Source organism: Typopeltis vanoorti, chromosome 1 (genome assembly GCF_054136105.1).
Source record: "Typopeltis vanoorti isolate ZY-2024b chromosome 1, IOZ_Tvanoo_1.0, whole genome shotgun sequence".
NCBI classification, from domain to species: Eukaryota; Metazoa; Arthropoda; class Arachnida; order Uropygi; family Thelyphonidae; genus Typopeltis; species Typopeltis vanoorti.
Genome location: NC_143549.1, coordinates 138,567,490 through 138,592,069, shown reverse-complemented (window position 1 = coordinate 138,592,069; position 24,580 = coordinate 138,567,490). Strand labels below are relative to the sequence as shown.

General features: G+C 36.2%; 2 protein-coding genes across 2 annotated transcripts in view; one reads left to right on the top strand and one right to left on the bottom strand.

Moving 5' to 3' along the window:
* Window positions 1–4,195: 4,195 nt before the first annotated feature.
* On the bottom strand, window positions 4,196–4,636 carry LOC150110467 (protein CFDP2-like). The gene has a single exon (XM_090399062.1). It carries the CDS (start codon window positions 4,634–4,636, stop codon window positions 4,196–4,198), a length of 441 nt encoding a protein of 146 aa, XP_090255188.1.
* Window positions 4,637–5,461: 825 nt separating this feature from the next.
* mof (males absent on the first) overlaps window positions 5,462–24,580 on the top strand; it is a 154,020-nt gene continuing 134,901 nt past the window's right edge. Inside the window, exons 1-2 of the mRNA XM_090399455.1 lie at window positions 5,462–5,944; window positions 20,199–20,276. Coding sequence (XP_090255581.1) covers window positions 5,740–5,944; window positions 20,199–20,276 — 283 coding nt within the window. The 5' untranslated portion in view covers window positions 5,462–5,739. The remainder of the gene's footprint in view (window positions 5,945–20,198; window positions 20,277–24,580) is intronic.

Sequence of the window (24,580 nt, the reverse complement as noted above, 5' to 3'; positions counted from 1 at the left end):
CTGCCTTCCTTTATCAATGTCAAACTCCTCCAATGTTTGACTCCTAAAACCTAAATATCTTGCATCACTCCATCTTCCCATCTTAATTTAGGCCTTCCAATTTTTATTTTCCCTTCCAGATTAGAATTAAACATCTTAACTATTCTATTACTATCCATGCATATAATATGTCCAACCCAACTTAATCTATTTATTTTTATGTACTTGTTGATGTCTGGCTCATTAAATAATCTGTAGAGTTCCTTGGTTATATATTTTCATACACACACCATTCTCTTGTACCACTCCAAAAATATATCTGTGAACTCTTCTTTCAAACAGACCTAGCAATCTGTCATCTACCATTGATAATACCCAGTTTTCAGAGGCATAGGTTAACACTGGCCTTACAAGTACTTTGTACATCATTATTTTTGGTTTTTTTTTAGATCAGATGCAACTTTAGGTGTTTCCTAAGTCCACAAAAGCATCTATTTGGGAAAGAATACCTCTCGGAATCTCAGGACTGATATAATTTTTACAATTAACTTTTGAACCCAAGTATATAAAATGATGTACAATTTCAAATTTATAGGAATCAGTTTCAATTTGAAAACGATTTTTATCACAAACCTTTCTAGTTACTGGCATATACTTTGTGTTTTCTTGGTTAATCTGCTTTGCTGATTTTTCTAAACTGATGAAAGTTTGTTCCATTGATGTTTGTGTCTTTCCTATATTATCGATATCGTCTGCATCTACCATCTGCATATAATTGTACTTAGTTGTAGAAAATAGTTACACTTGTATTAATGCCAGCTTCTCTGAAAACCTTTTCAAGTGCTATGTTAAACAGTAAACAAGCAATCCCTTTGTTGAACACCACTTTTTATATAATCAGACAACATGTTATGAATTTTGATCTGACAATGAGTATTTCTCATTGCAACTTTAACTAAAGCAATAAGTTTTAGTGGAATCTGTATTTCCTCCATTGCAATAAATAAGTTAGATCTATCCATGCTATCATATGCAACTCCAAAATCTATGAAAAGATGGTGTGTTTCAATTCCAACTTCATTGCATTTTTCAAGTAATTGGTGTATATTAAAATTCTGATCATTTGTGGATCTCCCTTGATGGAATCCATACTGATAATTGCCAATAACATTTTCTACATAGGATAAAGTATCTTAAATAGAATGTTAGAGAAAATTTTATAAGTTGTACATACTAAATTTATTCCTCTATAGTTAGAGCATATCATTACATCTTCTTTCTTATGGATAGGACATATGACGCTCAGATTCCATTCTTCTGGAATGGTTTCATTAATCCAGATTTTGATGATATGTTGACAGAGATGTTTGAAGTATTCTGTACCCGCACCTTGAATTAATTCTTCTTGTATCCTATTCATTCCTGGGGCTTTGTTGTTCTTAAGTTTTTTAATAGCTGCCTCCACATCTGCATCTGTTGGTACTGGTTCATTATCTTCTAGATCTTAGCTCTCTTCCATATCATCTAATCGACCAGATATATTTGAATTCAATAGTTCCTTGAAATGCTCTGCCCATCTTTCTAGTGTCATTTCATTCCCACTGGAAATTATACCTTCCGAAGCACTCATAGTATTTCTTCTTTCCATTCTTATGCACTCTTTTTTCTTCTTTTCTAGCGCAACGAAATTCCTCCACAGCTTTACGAGTGTGGTTCCTTTGCTGCATTTGTTTATATGCTAAGCTAAGCTAAAGCTAACGCCTTTTTTATTCCCTTATAGGGCGAAGCCTTCAAACCAGTGGCGACCCGTACATAAGCACTGCGACACTGCAGCACCCCCAAGGAAAAAATGAAAAAATGAAATTTTCTTTGTGTTTATAAATAATAACAATGCTTACAACATTATATAAATGCAGTACAACATGTTAAAGGTTACAGCTTATGTTTTGACATTGATTGAATAGTTAATAATTGGAATTGTTCGATTAACGCTTTAGATTACGAAACAAATGCACTGCGATCTAACGCCGATATTCGTTTGCTCTTGGCATTTCACGTTACATCATTCCCAACTGTAACTGCTCAAACAGCAGTCTATTTTTAGTATGCTTATGTACCTTATTTCTGTGAGATATTATTATTATTATTATTATTCCTGATACCTCCAAGGAGTCCGAAGACTCATCGCGGGAGAACACCTACAACTGTCTCAACCACACCGAACCTCTACTACGAATCATCTTCATCAACGCCATCTACCGCTCACCTCGACCACCACAATTGGTGTTCTGTGTCTATAAATTGCGTGTGTTCTGAAGGGCCGATTTGTCTGTATGCGGCATGAAAAACCCGAGTTTCCGGGAGAAAAAAACTCTACTACCTCCGTATGAGATCGACTAACTCACCTTCGATTGAAAATCGTCCAGATAAAGATTCTTCCTGCTGCTACGAGAATCGAACTTAGGCCAATTCCAATCGAAGGGCGCAATGTACCGTCGTTCTTCCAATTGCTCTATGGAGGCGCTGAAGCGTTTATTATTGGTGTGTGTGCCTGGTGAACTATTTTTTGTAAATCTTTTTATTTTTATTTTTTGTTAAAACAATATATAGTTATTTATTTATTATAGATACAAGGCTGAAATATAACGAGTCTCACTGTTGGAAATATGAAAAGAATAATATTTTTTCAATTATCGTTACACGAAACAAATGCACTGCGATCTAACGCCGATATTCGTTTGCTTCGTTGCACGTTACGTCATTAGATACACTGCCGCTTGGGCAGTGTATCTTATGCCTGCACTCGTTATTTTTATTATTATTATTATTATTATTCCTGATACCTCCAAGGAGTCCGAAGACTCATCGCGGGAGGACATCTTCAACTATCTCTACACCTTACCTCTACTACGAATCAACGCCATCTACCGCCCACCTCCAACACCACCACAACTAGTAATTTTTGTCTGTAAATTGCGTGTGTTCTGAAAGGCCGATTTGTATGTATGCGGGATGAAAAACCCGAGTTTCCGGGAGAAAAAACCCTGCTACCTCCGTATGAGATCGGCTAACTCTCCATCGATTGAAATCGACCAGATAAAGATTCCTCCCGTCGCGACTTTGATATCTCATATTTCTATGAGATATGAAACGTTTATCATTGGTGCGTGTTCGTGGTGGACTATTTTTTTTGTAAATCTTATTTTATTTTGTTTAAATAACATATAATTATTTATTTATTAATACAAGGCTGAATTATGACGAGTGTCACTGTTGAAAAAATGAAAACATTTATATTTTTTCAATTATCGTTACACGAAACATATGCACTGCGATATTCGTTTGCACTTGTTGCTATTGATACAAAACTTTTATTATTGGTGTTTGTTGATGGTGAGGATGAAATATCTTTAATAAAGCAATTTTTAATATGTAAATTTATTTATTAATAAATTCATCACCAGCACCCACTTAAAATTTTCACCGACCGCCACTGCTTTAAACTCTATCTAAGTTTTGGAGACTGAGTAAGCAGTTAATCTCCACCAATCAGAGATAGTTGGCCCATGACTATCACTAATTAATAGCTGCTACCGATTAAGAGACTGGTAAGCAAGTGCTGCCACCTCTTGTACCTAACCCTAACAGAATATGTTACTGTCTGGATTATTGCGGGTTCTACGGTCGATTTACTTAAGTTTGGAGAATGAAAAACCCGAGTTTCCTGGAGAAAAACCCTATTTCCCATGTCAGGGATCAACTAACTAGAAGATAAGCTTAGAAAAAGTTTCTCAAGTTGGCGACCACACTATAACTGAAGTCTATCTTCGAGCGATCTAGCGCACAGAATGCAAGCGCCACATTCACTGAGCTGCACAGATCTTTCTGTTTATATGCTTCATTTTTTAATACAGTCACACGTTCACATTTTGCATCAAACCAATGGTTATACTTATCCCTACTGACTTTCCCTAATACTATGTCTGCTGTTGTCACTATGATATCCCTAAGAACATACTAAGCTTCATTATCACTCTCACCAATGGTCAGACCAGACAGGTTTTCATTGAATCTCTCACCATATTGGCTTTAACTTCTAATTCCTTCAATCTTTCCTTATTAAACTTTCTAACATGGGACCCATATATCTCCCTTGCATTAGAAATTCTTCTTATAATCTTAATATAATCAAATAGTGATCAGAATCAATATTTCCTCATCTGTAGGTTATAACATCCATCAAATTGGATAGGTGTCTTGCATCTATTAAAAGATAATCAATTTGGTTAAAGTTATCTCCATCAGGAGACTTCCAGGTCATTTTATGAATATCTTTATGATTAAACATTGTACTACCAATAACCACATTTCTTGAAGAAGCAAAGTTGATCCATCTAGTCCCATTATCATTAATCTCATTATGTGAACTATAATTCCCAATGATTGGTTTGTGTGTATCCTCGTCACCTATCTTGTCATTTAAATCACCTATAATAATTTTTGCATCCCTCTTTGGACATTCCCCATAGATGTTATCTAATTCGTCATAAAACAACTCTTTTTCAGCTGGTGCATGTATGTAGATAAAACTGTAATTAAAAAACTGTCCTTTAATTAGTAACCTGCACAGTTGAGGTGAGTTTGCTTTGAAGTCCATGATAAGATGTTTTATCGTCTTGTTTACAATGAAACCTGTTCCAAACGTGCGATCTTTTTATTTTTTTTTGGAACTATAAAAAATTTTATGATTTTTCTTTTCTATAATCCCCTCCCCTGTCCATCTAATTTCTTGTATAGCCATAACAAGTATCCTGTATTTATCCAATTACTCCAGCAGCATTTTTAAAGCTCCAGATCGGTAAAGAGAGAGTACATTCCATGATCCAATTTTCAAATCCATACAGCATTTGCCATTTTGTCGCCATTTAGCTATCCGATCTTCAGCCCAAAAGGCTGCGGGTTCGAATCCCGTCGTGGGCATAGATGTTTGTGATTATCCTTGGAAATACCAGTAGTGGTGGGCGGCGGTGGATGGCGTTGATGTAGTTGCGGTCAGATGGTGGATTGAATGGTGGAGACAGAGTTGTAGAGCAGGTGCCCTCCCTCGACGAGTCTTTGGACTCCCTGGAGGTGTCTCATAATAATAATAATAATAATAATAATAATAATAATAATAATAATAATAATAATAATAATAATAACGGCCTCGCCTACTCCCTATACGGAATAAAAGGCATCAGCTGATATTTTTGATTAGCAGTTATTTCTTTAGATTTCGTAACAAGTTTTTTTTTTTTTTTTTTTCAGGGTGGGGTCGTCAGCCCTACGCCCAACTCCAACCTGTAGGACCTGGCCTCCGTATTTATGATACCCAGAGACAGAGTGACCCAGCTATACCCTCAGTCACTGGATACTCATTTTAGTCGCCTCGTACGAAATGCATGAGCTACAGTAGGGCTTTTTTTATTCGCCGACCACCACACGGGGACTTATGGCCCCTAACACAATATATTTATTGTCCTTAAATAGTGTGGGTTATATGGTCGATTTTCTTGAGGTTACGGGAAGAAAAACCTGAGTTTCCGGTAGAAAAAAACTAGTGGCTATCCCTGAGATCGACTAACTCAGGAACCGGTTTAGGCTTATGCTTAGAAAAAGTTGTTGATTAGAAAGAGTGATTAATCTTTATGTCGAGAATCAAATTTTGGTATGGTGAATAATAATGTGTTTTGGTACTGAGGTTATAAACGTATTGTGACTATGGCGGATAATGAAAGCAATTTTGATGTGTCTGCTTCAAATCCAGCTGTATTAACCGATATTAGGAATGAAAATAATTTACAGAATTCTCGAAATAACAATGTCATAACTCCAAGTAATACAAGTTGTTTAAGCACTCCTTCGGGAGAGAATGTCTTAGATATTGGCGAGCACTATCTTGTCAGACGATCCGATGAAACTTGGCGTGAGTATGAGTAATATAAAACAATGTTTACTACATGTTTTGATATTGATATAATGCTTCTGTGAATTGGAAAGGGTCATCGCAGTCAGTAGTCCTTTTTTCTAAAATAATGACTACTGCACTTGCCTAGCCAAACTATCAAAGCCCATAGATAGTTTGGCTAGGCAAGTGCAGTAGTCATTATTTTAGAAAAAAGATACTTTGACTACTCCCAGGGGCGCGCCGGCCATGTGTGCGACGTACACAGGCGCCAGGATAGTAAAGGCGCCAAAGAGGAGGAAATACTTTAAAAAAAAAACGTTTTTTTAAAGTAATTTTTTTATTGAAGGGGAGGGATAGGGGCGCCAACTAAAGTTTTACACACTGGCGCGCCCCTGACTACTCCATCTGGAATTTGACTTAAATAGGCCTTTTGATTCATGCAGCATAGCCGTGTTAACTGTCGTGAGGGAGGTGGATTGTGCCATTGATTATAATGTGATTTATTTAGATTTAAGCAAAGCCTTTGATAGTGTTCAACAAGTTGTGTATGATGGAACAGTGCCTCAAAAAATGAGGGTAATCTGCATCCCTCAGGATTCTGTGTTTTGAGTCCCTGCTGTTTTACTTGCTTGTAAATGATATATCATGTGGACTGACAGGGGATCTTCAGATGTTTGCTTATGATGTAGAGCTGAGGAGAATTATAAGTAACCCTGCTGATGTTCATTCCCTTCAGGAAGATTTGAATAGATGTTTGGCTTGGACAAAAGGAGTGGGATTGTAGTTTTAATATTAATAAGTGCAGGGTGTTGCATTTTGGAGTGCAGAAGTATGAAGTGCTGTGCTGATAAGGAAGTGGATAAGATTCAAGATTTGGGAATGATGGTTGATAGTTTACATTAAAGATGCCAAGAAATTATATTCTTGGTTTTAATCCTTTATCCAAGTGTAGGGAGACAAAAATCTGCACCTGAAATAACTTCATGACTGGGCTACTTATATATGGAGGCTAATGACTTCACACCAATCATCTTAGTATCTCATAATGCTACTCACATACCCTTACATGCACAAAAATTTTTTGTTTGCTTACGCTTGGATAATGGTTGATGGTAAACTGAAGTTTAGAGGACATATTATAAGTCTTGCAAAATCTGCACATTGGAGTGCTGCTATGATAAGTACACTAACATGTAGAGATAAAGAAGTTTATTTATCTCTAAAGGATAAATAAACTAGGGATAAAGAAAGGAATTTTATTGGATTAATCCAGAGGGGATTATAAAAAAAAAAGTAGAAGGTGAGAGGGAAAGAACCAGAGGCCATCCCTGGAAGTTGTAAGAGCATGGTGAAGAGAAGTGTGAGGAGTAGATTTTTTACATGAAGAATTGTCAGTGAATAGAATGTATTACTAGATTATGTTGTTAATGCAGCAAGTGTTTAAGGATTTTAAGATAATAGATATGTTGTCAGTTGAATGAAGCTCCCACGATGAGTCTTCTGATTCCATGGAGGGTGTAATAATAATAATAATATGAATTTGATAAAGCTGCATGATTTGGCTATAGATTATTATTATTGCACAGGCATAATCCATAGGGTTTGAATACTCCATGGAAAAGATTGTGAACAGTCATTCACACAATCCTATGTACATTCCACTCATTCACCACTCTCAGAAATCTATTTCTTATGCCCTTGCTTATTAAGCACAAGTACACTCGTACCAGCTCATACTCAATTTTTTCTATCTATGGATAATTCCTTGTTTTTCACCCCTTTCCCGATAAGTGCTGAAATATTTCCACCACATCAATCCTATAAAACCCTTCTAGAAATCTTTCTTATCCCATTTTCTCATTTTAGCCTATCAGCCAACTTATGCAATCATCATGCTTTCATCCTATTCTCATATGGAGAGAATATTACTTAAACCACTCGATTTTCACCTTTGGATCTGGTCTACCACTTTCTCACCCCTAGGAAACTCCAGTGAGTGATCAGATCTCTCCACATTAGTCCATATGGAATATCAAAGGCTCACAAAGAGGAAAGACATTTTCTTATTTCTGTTTGTTGTGTGTTCTTCAAAAACCAAGTACTCCTGTGACTGTTTTGGCTCCTTTTTATAACCCTCTAAACTGTTTATCCACCAACATGCCAAAATCTGTGACTTCATTTTTTTTCCTAGTATGGTTCTGCCAGTATTGTACTCATCTAGTAATCAAGTTAATTAAGTATTTTACTAATTATAGTTTTGCATCATCAGAAAACAACTAAATATCCATATCATGCTTCATGTCTATCCCCACTTTCTCTGGTTTGTATAACAGAGTTCCAAGTGGCATCCTGTTAGATGCCTCTGCAAAGTCCAGCAGTTTCATCTTGTAGTCATTCTCTTTATCTAACTCAGCTGTCACTTTTATAAAAATGGAGTAAATTACAGAGGCTTGACCTAACTTTCACATGGCCATATATATTCTTATCCACCCATTTCTGAATTTTGTCTTTGAACATCTTCAGTATCTTTACAAAGCACCACTCGTGAGATTTTTTTTTTTTTGATGAGATGCAGGTTGTAGAAGCAGGTTTGGTATGTTTACAGTTGCATATTTGCAGCATTACCTCTGTCTTGGGCTTTCTTTTATGAAAGAACTTTTTGCACTCCTTCCACTTTCTTGGGACCTTATCAGAGAACAGCTTAATCTGAGACTTTGCCAATTTTTGTGCATTTTTGTAATATGCAAGTTAATATAATTTGTCAAGTCCCATGGCCATATTTGTATTGTGATTCTCTATCTCTGATTTTTTCTGCCTTTATTCCCATGAGTTCCTGTCATATCTGTCACTACATCCTTTCCACCTAGATGAAAGCTAGCAAAAACATTCAATAACTATTTCAACTGCATCTCTCACATATTAGCTTTCATTAAAGTTATTCTTATATATATATATATATACACACACACACATTTTTTTTAATAACGAAACCTGTGGTGAGATCATAATTAAAAGAAACACACGTATTAACCATAGTGAAAATTATTTACTTGTAAATATTTCATCCTAAGTATCTTAGGACATCATCAGTACAGTAGTTTAAACAATAATAGGAATAACATACAGTTAGGGTGCATGATTACAATAGAATCTCATTAAACGTGCGTAACGTGTTACAGAAGTAAAAAAAAACAAAAAAAAAATAATTATTTTACACAATTTTGTATGACAATTTCCCATACTTTAGGAATAGTAAGAACATCATTGTGGTTTAAATTTGGTCTGTGTAGTAGGGCTTCAGAACTTTCTTTATATAAACATGAATGTTTATATAAAGATCTGTGTAAAAGTTTAGACTTTTCCCAATGGATCTTATGGCTTGGATTTTCAATTCCATGTTGAGAGAGGCCAGATTTCTGCGGTTTGAAAAGACGAATGTGGTCTTGATGTTCTGAGATGCGTTTCTGAACAGACCTACAAGTCTGTCCAAAGTAAGACAATTTGCATGAGCATGGAATCTCAACCTAAAATGTTTTCTCAATTAATTTTTTGAGAACAATCTTTTTTCTCAAAGGTTTTTTTTAAAAATCTTTTCTCAATGTAGAATTTTTTAAAAATCTTTTGTCACATTGCATCACATTCATTTGCAATTCATTTGAGATTCCATGCTCATGCAAATTGTCTTACTTTGGACAGACAGACAAGTCTGTTCAGAAACGCATCTCGGAACATCAAGACCACATTCGTCTTTTTAAACCGTAGAAATCTGGCCTCTCTCAACACGGAATTGAAAATCCAAGCCATAGGATCCATTGGGAAAAGTCTAAACTTTTACGTAGATCTTTATATAAACATTCATGTTTATATAAAGAAAGTTCTGAAGCCCTACTACACAGACCAAATTTAAACCACAATGACGTTCTTACTATTCCTAAAGTATGGGAAATTGTCATACAAAATTGTGTAAAATAATTATTTTTTTTTTGTTTTTTTTTACTTCTGTAACACGTTACGCACGTTTAATGAGATTCTATTGTAATCATGCACCCTAACTGTATCTTATTCCTATTATTGTTTAAACTACTGTACTGATGATGTCCTAAGATACTTAGGATGAAATATTTACAAGTAAATAATTTTCACTGTGGTTAATACGTGTGTTTCTTTTAATTTTAATTAATTCTTATATAGTCATTCTTCTTTATAATAAAATACCTTTCTGAGGTTTCCTTTGGTCTGCTTGGTTAATTTCTTACTTTTTTTTTTTTTCTTTTTTTCAGCTCTTACTTAATGATAATGCTCATCTAATTCCTGCCTGTTTTATTTTCCTGATCTTGGTAAATATCCCATCCTTCAGACACCTCTTGATTATCTCATATGCACTGCTAATGACCTTTCTTTGAAGATTCTTATGCTACAGCACTGCTTCAAGATGCCTCCTAAGCTTGTCATAATCATCTCCCCTGTAGTCCACATATATGCTTTCTTAGCTGAAAATTTCATTTTGTGATCCCTCAAGTTGAGAATGATGCACAATCACTCTCTAGTCAGGGACAATCTATGTAACTTGTTTATGAACATATCCTCTTGAAGCTGTCACCAATAAATGTGTGATCTAGTGATGGCACATCATGTGATCTTTCCACTTCCAATATCTGTCCCTATAGTTAAAGTCTTCCATAATAATTACTTGGATTTCACTCATGATAATTTACTGATGCATGTGTGTATTTTTCCCTCCTGACAGAAATTGCCTTTTGTGGAGTGTGATTGCATCAAAGTGTGCAAGTCTTTGCTTGTAAGAAACTATTAACCTCTCTACCAGTCAAAATGGATGAAATACACAAGCCACCTTAATTTTTCAAGGATTAACACATGAGCAGCTTTCTGCCTTTTATCATATAATTATCCTACTCCGTTAATCCCACAAACTGCAGTTGGATCATTATATGCTAAAAAAGGCAGAAATTGGTTGTAAAGCCATTATTGGATTAACTGTAACAGAGTGACCTTTGTGTCCACTTGATTTAAAGTATACTGTTTTATTGGAAGTTTTTTTTTCCACTTGGTTAGACTATAATAAATTTAGTTTAATCCTTTATCCAAGTGTAAGCAAACAAAGTTTGCACCTGAAGTATCATCAGGACTGAGGCAACTTGTGGTAAAGGTGGACCAAGCTCTCATCACTTATGTCTTAGTATCTCCCATAATGCAAAGCACATCTCCTTGCAGACATATATAATGCTATGCATTAAGGAAAGGGCCACTACCCAGACCAGTTTCGACCTTTATTGAGGTCTCATCAGTGGGAGCCAGATCCAGAGGTAGTGATACTAAGGTGAAAGCAATGGAGAAGTCATATTTACCTATATACAGTCACCAAAAGGTGTCTCATCTTATTATTAAATTACTCTGGATTTAGAGAAAGATGTTGGAAGTTTTTTTTCCACTTGGTTAGACTATAATAAATTTAGTTTCCTTTATCCAAGTATAAGCAACAAATTTGCATTATGGGAGATACTACGACAAGTAGTGATGAGAGCTTGGCCCACCTTTACCATGAGTTGCTTCAGTCATGAAGATACTTAAGGTGTAGACTTTGTTTGTTTATACTTGGATAAAGGATTAAACTAAATTTATTATATACTGTTTTACTACGAATATACTGTATTTCCTTCAATATTTTTACTTTTTGCTTATTTATTATGTTTGTTCCCGAGGATAAAAATGAATTTCTCATTTATGAAAATAAAATACATTATCTGTTTTGAAATGTGATAAGAGATCAACTTGACTCATGATTTTTATTTTATTCCACATGTGAGGTAAAAGAACCCATAGCACATCAGTGCTGTGTGTGAGGTGCAGATAAGGATTGAAAAAGAAATTCATTGACAGTTTTTCTTAAAGAGTTGGAGGTTGAAGTTGTTGGGAAGGCTGTTTCAAAGAACCAAGATAGACAGAATAAATGAGAAAGAGTAGAAGCAAGTTCGATGTGTTTGCAGTTGTACTGAAAAGGGATGTTGTGTAAATGTTGCTTTTGTTTTAACAGGTTCAGCATTAAACGGAGGAATGATGTTTGTCCATTCACTGGAACGGTAACTATGGAAGTATTTGTAAAAGAGATGTTGAGCTGAAACTTGTTTGTGAAACAGAGATTGAGGTGAGCCTGTGAGGGAAGGGTCATCTAATGCTTCTCTTTTGTATAGCATGAAGAAATTTTAAGTGCACTACCCCAAATGTGCAAACAGTATTCTAAGGATGGGCGGATTTGGGATTTATATTAGATTAGTAGCTGGGTGGGTGTAAAATAGTTTCTTGAGCGGAAAAGAAGAATGCGTAGGTTTTTAGAGGCTGAAGAAGATACTAATGTGAGGTGTTTGTGCCAGCAGTGGTTGGAGGTAAATGTCATTCCTGGGAAGGAGGTAGGGGGAGAGAGAGAGAGAGAGAGAGAGAGAGATGATTCTGGCTTGTGATGTGTAGTGACCAGATTATCCTTGTTACACTGAAGGATAGTATGGAGATCAGTGTTATAGGCACTGGTTGCAGATGATCTTGATGCTTGGGATGTCTGAGAATTACATGGTTTGTTGAAAGTGTAGGGTGAATGGAGTGTTCTGTTGTCAGCAAAACTGTGGATAAGATTGGTGGTGATTGAATGTAGGTCATTTATGTTTAAGAGAAAGAGGGGTGGGTGACAGAATGGAGCCCTGAGATACTCCTGCATTAGTGGCAAATGTTGAAGAGAGGGAACCATCCACCATGATACTGAGTGAACAGTCAGAGAGAGAAAGCTGGCCATCCAGTTATAAAGAGTGACAAATAGACCAAAGGAAGGCAGTTTGCAAAGCAGACCTTGATGCCAAACACAATCAAAAGTCCTGGAGATTTCAAGTGTGACAGTACACATTTTTCTGAACTTTTCCATGTCACATGTCCAGTGGTGGGTAATGTAAAGTTAAGTGGTGAGCTGTGGATCTGGGTTGGCAGAATCCATATTGGTGGTTGTTGATTAACTGGTGAGCTTCTATGTAGTGAAGAAATTGACTACTCATAACTTTCTCCATTATTTTGGAGAGGGTTGCAGTGATGGCAATTGGCCGTTGGGTTTTATCTCCCTTTTTTTAGAATGGGTTAGATATGTGATGCCAGCTGAGTATAGAAGATTGAAGTGATTATAGAAGACGTTAGTTCTGGAGCACAATGTTTGTATACAATAGGAGAGATGCCATTGGGACCAGAAAACCTTTTTGTTGTTCAAGATATCTAGTATTCTTATGTCTTTTTATGTCCAAAAGACCACAGGAGACAAATGGCACTTAGTTGCTGGCATGGAAGGAGGTGATTTGCCTTTGTCATCTGTGCAGGAGTTAGAGGAAGTGATGCCAGGAGGTTAGCTTTATCTTTGGGTGCTGCTGTAAAATTCAGTTCAATGTAAATTTTTCTATTTTTTATTGCATTGACTTTTACAGGAGTCACATCCAAAATTCACAAAAAGTAAACTTATAAAATCTATATGTAAATAATACTATCTGCCCATATATTAAAACTCAGAGGAATTAGCATGATAAAGTGTGTAAATAGAAAATATGTGAATGTGTTAAATTCAAGGGCAATGCTAGAAATCAGAAAACGTATTCTAATTGTCTAAGTAATACCAAAAGCCCAGTATAGAAACCCAGAGGAATTAACATGCTAAATAGAGTAAACAGAAGATGTCTTAAAATGTTATGTTCAAGGGCAATGTCTTTGAATTTGGAAATGTATTGATGTTAGCATTTAGTATAAAGGAAACCTATTGTATCCAAAGTCAGTCCGATACCGCCTTCAAGGTCAATAGTAAAAGAGGATGGTACACATCAGAAACATTTCCGCTATGCTGTAAAAAGGATTAAACATACTCTTCAGGGAGAGCTAGAAGTGTGCGCTTTCAAGCGGTTAAGAGTTTGTGCGTGAAAGTACAGGGGTCTCAGACCTTAGTTCAAAATTTGCACAGGAATGTTTGGGGTCCCAAACCTTCACCCAGGGTTCCACAGAAAACCAAATATAAGGGTCATAGAAAAGAGATCAAGATCAACATTCGACCATCGGCAGAGTTGACGCCAGGAGAAAAAAAGAGGAGGGAGTCGATCCATGGACTACGTCGAATCTGGATGAGGTCGTGGATTGAAAACCGGAGGTGAAAACTTACAGAGCGAATATCAGCCCAGGACCAGGATGACTAAGCCTTGATTGTCAGACCGTATGTTCGAATATAACGCCAAAAAGTCATGCTCCAGCCCCGCATGCCATTCCAGAGGAGAATATGGTATCCATGAACCCTCTAAATTAAGAGCCCAAGCCCTGACATAGATAGGAATCTAGGAAATCTGTAAAGGAAGTATGAACAAGGGCACTGTACAGATGAAAGAGTCGGGAGTTAATTTTAGTCGTGAATTTTCTTATGTTGTGAAGGACTGCTTAGGACTAATAATCTTATAGAATTACTATATACAGTAGAATGAGAATTTGTTTGCATAGAAAGAAGTTGTTTTTAAATTAATTTTGTCTAATGTAAAAGACTGTTTTTGAAGAACTGATAAGATTATAGAATTACTATATATATTGTTATGAAAAGTAGTTTGCATAAAGAGAATTATATATTAAATGAAGGCTGGAATTTATGGTTATAGTTAATCAAAGCATGATAATTCCCAAATTGTAAATGGGCTGATAATTATCTCATTTAATTGCTTAATTATTTGTATCACTGATATTTTGTTGCATGCTTACGTATATGTGCTAAAAGAAAGTTTCCTCTAAAGTGCTTAACTTAGAGAGGAGTGACAAGTAGCATTTCATTAGATGTTTCAGCATAAATAAACATGTTTGTTTTAATTACAAAGTGTGCCGCTTGATCTTTTTCGCAATGCACTGTTCCAAATAAATACGATCCTGTGAGCGGGCAGTTTAAAAATAGGTATGAATTAAAGTTAAGAGTTAGCCACAACTGTAAATAATTATTGAGAAGGGCTTTAAAAGCGAACTTTACTGGAAGTATTGATATTTCTTATACCACAAGGAGACCTTTAGTGATGCAGTCTGTAATAAAAAATAAATTTCTAGAGATCTTTGGTATAAGGAAGGAATACTGAAGGTAGAGCAAAGATAATAAAGTTAATAGAGTACATGAAAGGATTAGATAAAGAAAAAGTAAGGATAAAAATAAGGATAGTGAAGAACACAGATATAGAAGTAGTAAATTAAAATATAAAGAAGAACGTAGCAAGAGTAATTGAATAATAAGAAAAATACAAAAGCTTGTACAAATAGATATAATAGAGTACAAAGGTGCAATGACTATAATATTACAATATAGACAACAATAGCATTCAGTTTACACTGTAACAGTAGTGCAATCTAGATGAGAGAGAGGTGGAAGTGCAGGCGAGCAGAAGTTGCATCGGAAGGTAACTTCTGTCTGGACAAGAGGCAATTTTTCTGCTATTGGTCTTTTTGAATTTGGATTTGCTAATACAGTAGTGATTTTACATTTATTGCATGCTTCAGCATAGGCTGAGGATGAAGCTGGGGTTCTCGATGCACGCCACCTGATTTAAGCTGAGTTTTTTCTCTCACCTGCTTTTGTACATCTCATCTTCTGTACATGAAAATTTTGGTTTGAATGAGTGGTAAAGGCCTTCATGCCAGTGTAGATGATCTCTGTGACTTCCTCAGTGCAGGTGTCTGGGTTAGAATAGTGGAAGTAATAGTCATGCCATGAAAAGAAATAGTAGTAGTTCTGGAGGGCATCCCACTTGATACCTATGTTTAGCCAAAGAACATGAAGTGAGGTGTGTTGTTAAGTTCCTGTGCAAGTTCCCATTCTCACAGAATGGGAACTTGCACAAGATTGTGATCTGAGTTACTGGTAGGAGAGATGACCTCTGTAGTGTATCTGGAAGAAGTAGTAGTTAAAAAAAAAAAAAAAAAAAAGATAAAAAGGATATTGGGAAAATGGACAGATTTTTGGGAATTCAGGCAGATACATGTACGATCTGTGTTGGATCATTCCATATAGCAAAAACTTCCATTTCATGTCCAGCTTGATTGGTAGTGTTTGAGAAGGGGAGCCAGTTGAAGTTGTGGACATTCAAATTACCTAGGAAGATGATTTTGCTGTATAGCTTAACTGAAGATAGTTAAGTTTCATGAAGAAGTCTGAGTGGTTTGTAGTGTTTCCAGGAATGTTGCTAAATGGGCAAAGAAAATCCTGAGCCAGAGGAGGTCAAAAGCAGGGGAGTCTATATTTGGCAGGCTGTGTTAGTTGCACAAAGGTATAGGTGCCACTATTGTGGCAAAATCAGTTGTGAGTATAATTTAGACATTGAAGGTGAAGTGTGGTAATTGTAGCTGTAATTTGAGGTGGTTAATATCAGGAGGTCTGGTGTGGATGACTGTAAGTGGTGATGAACATTGTTTATGTTAGAGTTTTTTCTACAGGTATTTCTAAAGTGGATGTTAAAGTGATTTTTTTTTTTTTTTTTGGTAGGAATTCTGGAATGTATTGAATATTGTGCTTGGTTATCTGTTTATTTGTTTGGATGAATTGGTCGAGATTTCTTTCAATTGCAGTGTTACTGTCATTGTTTCATTTTGGTTTTTTATTACATGAAAGGAAAGAGTGGGGACATGCACTTAGAAGAGATACTCTTGAATACGATACATACAGCGACCAGTCTCCTTGTCATTCTGTAGCCTTGACATTGCAACCCATATCCCACTACTTCGTGTGTAGAGGCTTAAGTGCTGTGAAGACATCATGTTGAAGGTTTAATGGATTTTTTACAACACTCAAAAAGAATTAAAATAGAATTTAATACTTCCTATATTTCGTCCTAGTCACTAGGACATCTACGGGGATTACAAAAACAATTAATGTAACATGCACACACAAATCTTACAATACTAAGCCCAACCACGTGGGTGACACTAAAAGTCCTATCTAGGTGGAGCGCCCTCTAAGGGTGGTAGTAGGTGGCCTGGAATGTAAGGTGGGATCTCTGGTGATGAGTGTTTCCCAAATCTTCGGAAGCTTAATGCAACCGTATTTATTAAGATTTGGTTGGTTTCTGAGAGCTGCTGCTTCTAAGAAAAGTCTCTCTTTCTTGAATTTGCTGTGGTGGAGCATGGTGGTTTTCTTCCATGATACTCTGTGGGTGGTGTCCAAAACATGGTCAGCCAAACTTAAATGGCCATAGTTGTGTTTACAGATGTAAGACTTGTGTTCCTCCAGGCAGATGGATGCTGATCTGTCTGTCTGTCCAGTTTTGGACACTACCCACAGAGTATCATGGAAGAAAACCACCATGCTCCACCACAGCAAATTCAAGAAAGAGAGACTTTTCTTAGAAGCAGCAGCAGCTCTCAGAAACCAACCAAATCTTAATAAATACGGTTGCATTAAGCTTACAGGAACAACCAACGTGGTTCGGCTTAGTATTGTAAGATTTGTGTGTGCATGTTCCTGTAAGCTGGCGTACTTTGGACAGACAGGCAGATCAGCATCCATCTGCCTGGAGGAACACAAGTCTTGCATCTGTAAACACAACTATGGCTATTCAGGCTTGGCTGACCATGTTTTGGACACCACCCACAGAGTATCATGGAAGAAAACCACCATGCTCCACCACAGCAAATTCAAGAAAGAGAGACTTTCCTTAGAAGCAGCAGTAGCTCTCAGAAACCAACCAAATCTTACTAAATACGGTTGCATTAAGCTTCCGAAGATTTGGGAAACACTCATCACCAAAGATCCCACCTTGCATTCCAGGCCACCCACTACCGCCCTTAGAGGGCGCTCCACCTAGATAGGACTTTAGTGTCACCCACGTGGTTGGGCTTAGTATTGTAAGATTTGTGTGTGCATGTTACAGTAATTGTTTTTGTAATCCCCGTAGATGTCCTAGTGACTAGGACGAAATATAGGAAGTATTAAATTCTATTTTAATTCTTTTTGAGTGTTGTAAAAAATCCATTAAGCCTCGAACATGATATCCCACTACTTGAACTCCCTCTCCAAGCATGACAAAGCAGAGTGTGTGGCATCAGGATTATGATTATGCAGTAATTGACCGGGCAGCTTCCTGACAGGCTCAGGGCCTGTATACTATCTGGCAGCCAGCTTGCATTACTACTATTTTAACTGATGTACACTTGCAATGGAAGATATTCTGAGTCTCTAAGAACTGATACAAGGGAAAGGTTGTCCTTTTAAATCTAAACAGCACAATAGGAAATTAATACCAGACATACAGAGAAATGCTTTGGGAAAATTTTGAGAAAAGTGCAAAACTAATAATAATGGTACGTGCCTGCTGGATTTCTTTTCAGAAGATGGATTAGTCATTACTGTTACCATGTTCCAACATAAAGATGTGCACAAATTCACATGGAAAGAAGACATAAAAAATTTCTAGTTTTAGTTTTGAGTAGGATAAAATTGAATATACTACCAAAAAAGGTAGTTTTTAAGTAAATGAAAATCATGCAGAATTCAGAGATGAACTGTAGACTCAAATGTACAAATATTATTTAAAAAAAAAAAAACATCGAGGGTTTGAAAACAAGAACCTAACTTTGGAGGCTGAGTGGAAGAAAACAATGAGTGATTCATCAGTGTTAGCTCTAGAAATCAAGCTTTCTCCATTAATCTTGGCATTACTTTTCTTGATCAGATGTGTAATGCATAAAGTGGGTTGCTTTGAATATACACACACACACACAAAGAAAGAAAGCAGCTGAATTTAGCAATCAGCCTAATTTTTTTTTAATTATTATTTTTTTACATACTAAATAATTCAGTATTCAGAAATATTAAATTGTTGAGGACTATACCAAAAAAGAAGCAAAAGGGCCTCTTGCCTTATACTTCATTTCTACCTCAGTTTGCAAAGACAGATATTCTGAAGTATTGGCATCTAGGATGCAGTATTCAGAGGTTGGCATAAAAACAGTTCTAGTTTTAAGGAGGATATAATTGAATATGTTACTGAAAAGGAAAGCATCTAAGTTTATTTTTGAATATTCATTTATTTTCCCCCTTAAAAAAGTCCCAAATTTCACTACTACTTCAGCTGCTGGTTGCCATTTCTGAAATAAGCTGTCTTACAAATACTAGGTAATAATCCTCTTTGTCCCAGCAACAGGGTGAAATCCTAGAAAACTTTGACAGCTATTGAGGGGGGGGGGAATCTTCAGAAGTCATACTAAAGAGCCCCAAAAAGTAGTGAATTATACATCAGCAATTCTTGTTTTGTTTTTAGTACTTGGCCATCTGAATACAACAGGAAATAAAATGGCTGGATTTAAAGTTTACATTCCCTTAATGTTTATAAAAATAGGTTTCTGAAATGTCCAATAATTTGCACATATTTGGGTTGGGCTGCAGTGCAAACACTGAGTTAGTTTGATAGTATTGGTAGAATAGAATACCAGTGGATTCTATAATAAGGGTCTGATTCAAGCTTTTCATTTCAAATCATAGCAGACTGCTGCTGGACATTTCAGTTTTCAACTTCCACAGTGGTTTGTAGCACCACATTTCAACCAGGTTAGTTAAGAATAAATTAGAATAAATTTCAATGGATATGCTTGGATGTTGGTTATTCATATTGATGTTTCATGGAATGAAATAAATGCCTAAAGCTAGTCATTAACTAACTAAATTTATTTAGCTAATTAAATTATTCAGCCAATATTTCTCTTTGGTCACCAGGACATCTTCACAGGCACACACAGATATATTGAGCATGAGCACAAGCATGTAGGAACACCAGTACAAGCAAACACAGACTATTTTCAGTTTGTTTTCGTGCTTACTAGCATGCATGTGCTTAATATATCTATTTATGCCTGTGAAGATGGTGACCAAGGTGAAATATTGAATGAGTAACTTAATTAGCTAAATAAATTTAGTTAATTATGTGTTTTATTCCATGAAATCTTCAATATGATGAAGATTTCATTCAAATTGTTAACAACTAGCAAGAGTCAATTTAAGAATGATAAAGAATTTTGCACACAAAAATATAATATATACTGAAGTACTATGTTAAAAGTTTTTAACACTAGTAGTTAAAAATTGAAAATTGCTTTTGATCTACTCTTAATTAAAGATGATATTATTAATACTGCAACTTTAATCATATTTCTTTATATGTGGAATAAATGATTTTATATTAGGATCATACTTATCTGTGATTATTGTTTGTTTCACAATGATTTTTTTTAGATCCAGCAGAGATAATTCAAATTCGATCCAATGACCAGGAAGAAGGGAAGTTTGAATACTATGTGCATTATGAAGGATGTAAGTCTTCTTTTTTTTTTTTTTTCAGTGAAATGTTTATTATTAACCATTTATTATGAGTATATATTCACACATTCCTTATTTTATATGTCATATATTCATATTACAGCAGCTTGTTTTTCATCCTGTAAAACAAGCAAACCATCCAGAATAGCATGTAATTAACTGGGATTAATTAATATGGCTTTAGCTGTTATGGATATGATTATAAACAATAACATATTCAGTCAATGTATATTTATAATAGTGATGCATTTTAAGGTATAAAATTCTACTTATTGTTTCATTTTTTTATATATATATATATATATATAGATACCTCAGCTGCTTACTGTTGACCCTCATTATAATAAACACTTAACAAACTTGCTCACTGTAATAAACTGTTGAAAAGCCCTAACCATACCCCCATAAGCATAGTGCTATTCTTAAGGGAATTCAGCAAAAAAAAAAGTGAAATTGCCCATGAAAGATTGTAAATCTGTAATAGTATTATTACTTTTCCAGTAGATGTGCTTGGAGGGAGTCTTAGAAGTGTTATGTATTGGAGGCACTGCTGTAGCCATAATATGCAGAGGAGTTGGTGAAATTCTCCATGGATATAGCTTAGCCAAGAATCCATTACTGTATATACCATGTCCATCCCAATTTCATTATATATAAAACAAAAACCCATAAGTCCAGCAAAGCGAAATAGATTAAATACTGATAAAGGCAAACTTTCCAGATACACTTTACAAATGATGAATGTATCATTTCCAATCTCAGTTAATATTTCTTCCATATAAATTTTGTCAAAACACACCTTTTTTTCCCTAATGGAAGTTCAAATTTCAGCTTCAACCATTTACCATTTCTATGACTCTTTTCATCTCAAAGGGAGCATTTGTACATGTTTGTTCTGATAATCACATGATAGAGAGAGAGAGATTGCAAAACCCCTCTTTTTAGCCCGCTTTGCTATAACTGCCTTGCCTCATTCCATCAAATGCAATCTCTGTCACCTTACTAATGCTACCACCTATTCTGAGCTTTTTGATTTTCACCTTTAAATGTTGATTTTCTGCAGTCCAGTTTTCCTAATAGAGAATTCATCTTCCTTGGAGATTTTAATTTTCACAATTCCAAAATGGCTTTCTAACTGCGCTGATCCAGCAGGTAGAGATATTGACAGATTTGTTCTCACCAGCAATTTACAAATTGTTCACATAACTACAGCATAGGCAATAATTCTTAACTACTCCCTCTGTGTTCCCACTAAGTTGGTTGATAGATTTTTATGTTGCTTGATGTGAAACCCCCCCCCCCCCCCCAATTATTAGATTACTGGTGTGGCTTGAAAAAATTACTCCCTTACTACCACTTTTAGTCCATTTCCATGGATGACCTCTTGTTTAACTCATATTATTCATGTACTGAAATATTTCATCCACATCAGTCCTATAATCCCCCTCTTCCCCAAGCAATTTATATTATATCCCCCCTCTTATCTGCCAATCAAAGTGTAACCCACAAATCTTCAAATTTCTCTCCTCATATGGAGCATCACACAGTCCTGTCACCATCTTACTTACTCACTCTCCTCTGAATCTGCTCCACTTCTCCAAGAAACCCAGGTGACCAAATCTGTGCAGTAATTCACATGAGGTCTTATCAAAGCTGTATAAAGCCTTATTAAAATCTTATCTCTGCATGTCAGGTGTTCTTCAATAATCAGATAATCCCATGAGCTTCTTTAGCCACTTTTGCCCTCTAAATTTTAACTCCCTATCCACCAACATCTCTAAATCCCTGCCTTCATCAAGTTCTAATTTATGTATCAAGTTCTAGGAGTACAGTCCCATCAATATGGTATGCAGATGGTAATCTTTTCATTACAAAATGCATAACCTTACATTTTGCCACATTTTGCCAAATTGGCATCCATTCTTCTCTCCCCATACTGCCAATCTATTTAAATCAACCTGTAGGATATCATCATAGAGATGATTTATATACTACAGGATGATAGACTATTGCTCTGCCTAATTTTGCATCATCTGCACAGCTGAATATATTTCCCTTCAGATCATTTCCTATATGATTAATAAACTAATTAAATTGTAGTGGCCCAAATACAGAGCTCTGTGGTATGCCACTCTGTGGTTAGCTTTCCACAAGACTGTGCACCTGTCTAGGCTATTATCTGGTATCTCTCCATCAACCAGTCCATACCCATTTGATGTAATTTATGTATCAAGATTCCATGGGGTATCTGATCAAATGCCTTTGCAAAGTCCAACATTATGACTGTATAGCCAACCTTTATCCAACTTAACTCTCACCCTATTATAAAATGTATGTTTTTGAAGCCATTCCTATCCACCTGAATTTTGTCTTTAACCAACTTCTCCAGTACTTTGACCACTAATCATCATCATCAAATTCCTGACATGTACCCTCAAAGGGTGTACAGGACACATGAAAAATTTACATCATTACTAACTTCCTATCTACAATTTTCCTCCAAATCAGTCTGTTACTTGTCAAGACTCCAACATTATCAGATCTTATATTTCTATCGTCTAAGGCACTTTGTACCGTATCAATCCACCTATATCTTGGTCTTCCTCTGGGTCGTTTTCCTTCCAACCTGGCAGAGAACACTTGTTTTGCTAATCTTTCCTCGCCCATTCTGTTTAAGTGACCATACCACCTGAGATTAGCTCTGCTAATGCATTCCTGGATGCTGACAATGTCAAGTTCTTTCCTAAATCCTCGTTTTTAATATGATATTGCCATTGATGCCACCTATTCATGCCTCTAATCTTTCTCAGGACTCTCATATCTGCAGTCCCTAGAGTCTTTGGTCAAGTGTTTTACTTCTGACCCAGTTCTCAGATCCATAAGTTAAAACTGGTTTGAACATTGTCTTGTATACAGCTAATTTAGTGTTCCAACTAATTTCTTTCTTATTCCATATGAATTTTTCTAGTAGTAAGACTTATACGTTGGTTAGACATAACTGGTAATTAGTTTACGGAATGACGTCTGACGTTCCTAAAACGCTGCCGGGATAACAAAGTGATCCCTAATTGTGTCAAATTGAAGCACCGTTTCACTTCCGAGAAAGCTCTACGCATTTATAACCGCACTAGCTTCGTCCTGTTAAGAGAACAAATTACCGCGACACACGTTCTCCTTGCCGATGAAAATAAAACCTTACGGGCACTAGAGGAAGAGCTTTCTAATACACTCGGCCTTGATCTATGGTCTATACTTCATGACATCTCATGCACATCGTCAAGAAAGGAATTCGAAAAAATACGTAGTCGACACATGAAAAAATACGAAAACCTGACAAAGACTTCTACTTCTGTACCCCAGCCACCACTCAACGCTGTAGTCAACCTCTCGTCGGCAGTTTTAAAGCCTGAAGCACTCACCGCACTTTCACGTGGTCACAATTTCGCCCTAGCTCCTAAAAGGATACCTGCTGAAGAAATCATGATCCAAATAGAGCGTGGAATTCGCAACCTGCTTAACCATATCGCCAACAACGTGAGACTGGATGTAGTCAGTGTTCTCACTGAAGCCAAACCTCCAAAATCCAACTTATCCAAAAACGAATATACAGCCCTACAAGAATTGAAAAACAACAAAAAAATAGTAATCACCAAAGCTAATAAGGGAAGCGCCACTGTGGTACTCAATCAAAAAGACTACAAAGGTAAGCTAAATTCTTTAGTACGAGACCGTACTACTTACCTCCCCATTGAATATAGTCCGACCAGCTCTCAGATTAGAACTATCCACAGACTCCTTAAGAAAGTCACTTCTTGGCCTGTGGAAGTCACCAACAAACTTAAACCTTATAACTCTAGGACCCCCCCCCGATTATATGGACTCCCAAAAATACATAAACAAAATGTGCCATTGCGTCCCATAGTGGATGGCATTGATTCCCCCACATATAAATTAGCCAAACATTTAGCCAAGACGCTCACACACTACACTGGCAACACACCATTACACATAAAAAACTCGGCCCACTTTAAAGCCAGTATAGAAACCCTCACACTCCAACACACTGACATAATTGTCAGTTTTGACGTCGCCTCCCTATTCACTAATGTCCCACTCAAAGAAACCCTTGAGCTCATCCAAGCCAAGTTTCCTCCCGATATCTCAGCCCTATTTCAATTCACAATGAACTCAGGCTATTTCGTTTGGCAAGGAAAGTTCTACAAACAGATAGAGGGGGCAGCCATGGGTTCACCACTTTCCCCACCCTTGGCCAATTTCTTTATGCAGACATTTGAAGA

Excerpts from the sequence above, each read along its gene's own strand:
- LOC150110467 (XM_090399062.1), bottom strand. The coding sequence starts at position 4,636 with ATGGACTTCAAAGCAAACTCACCTCAACTGTGCAGGTTACTAATTAAA.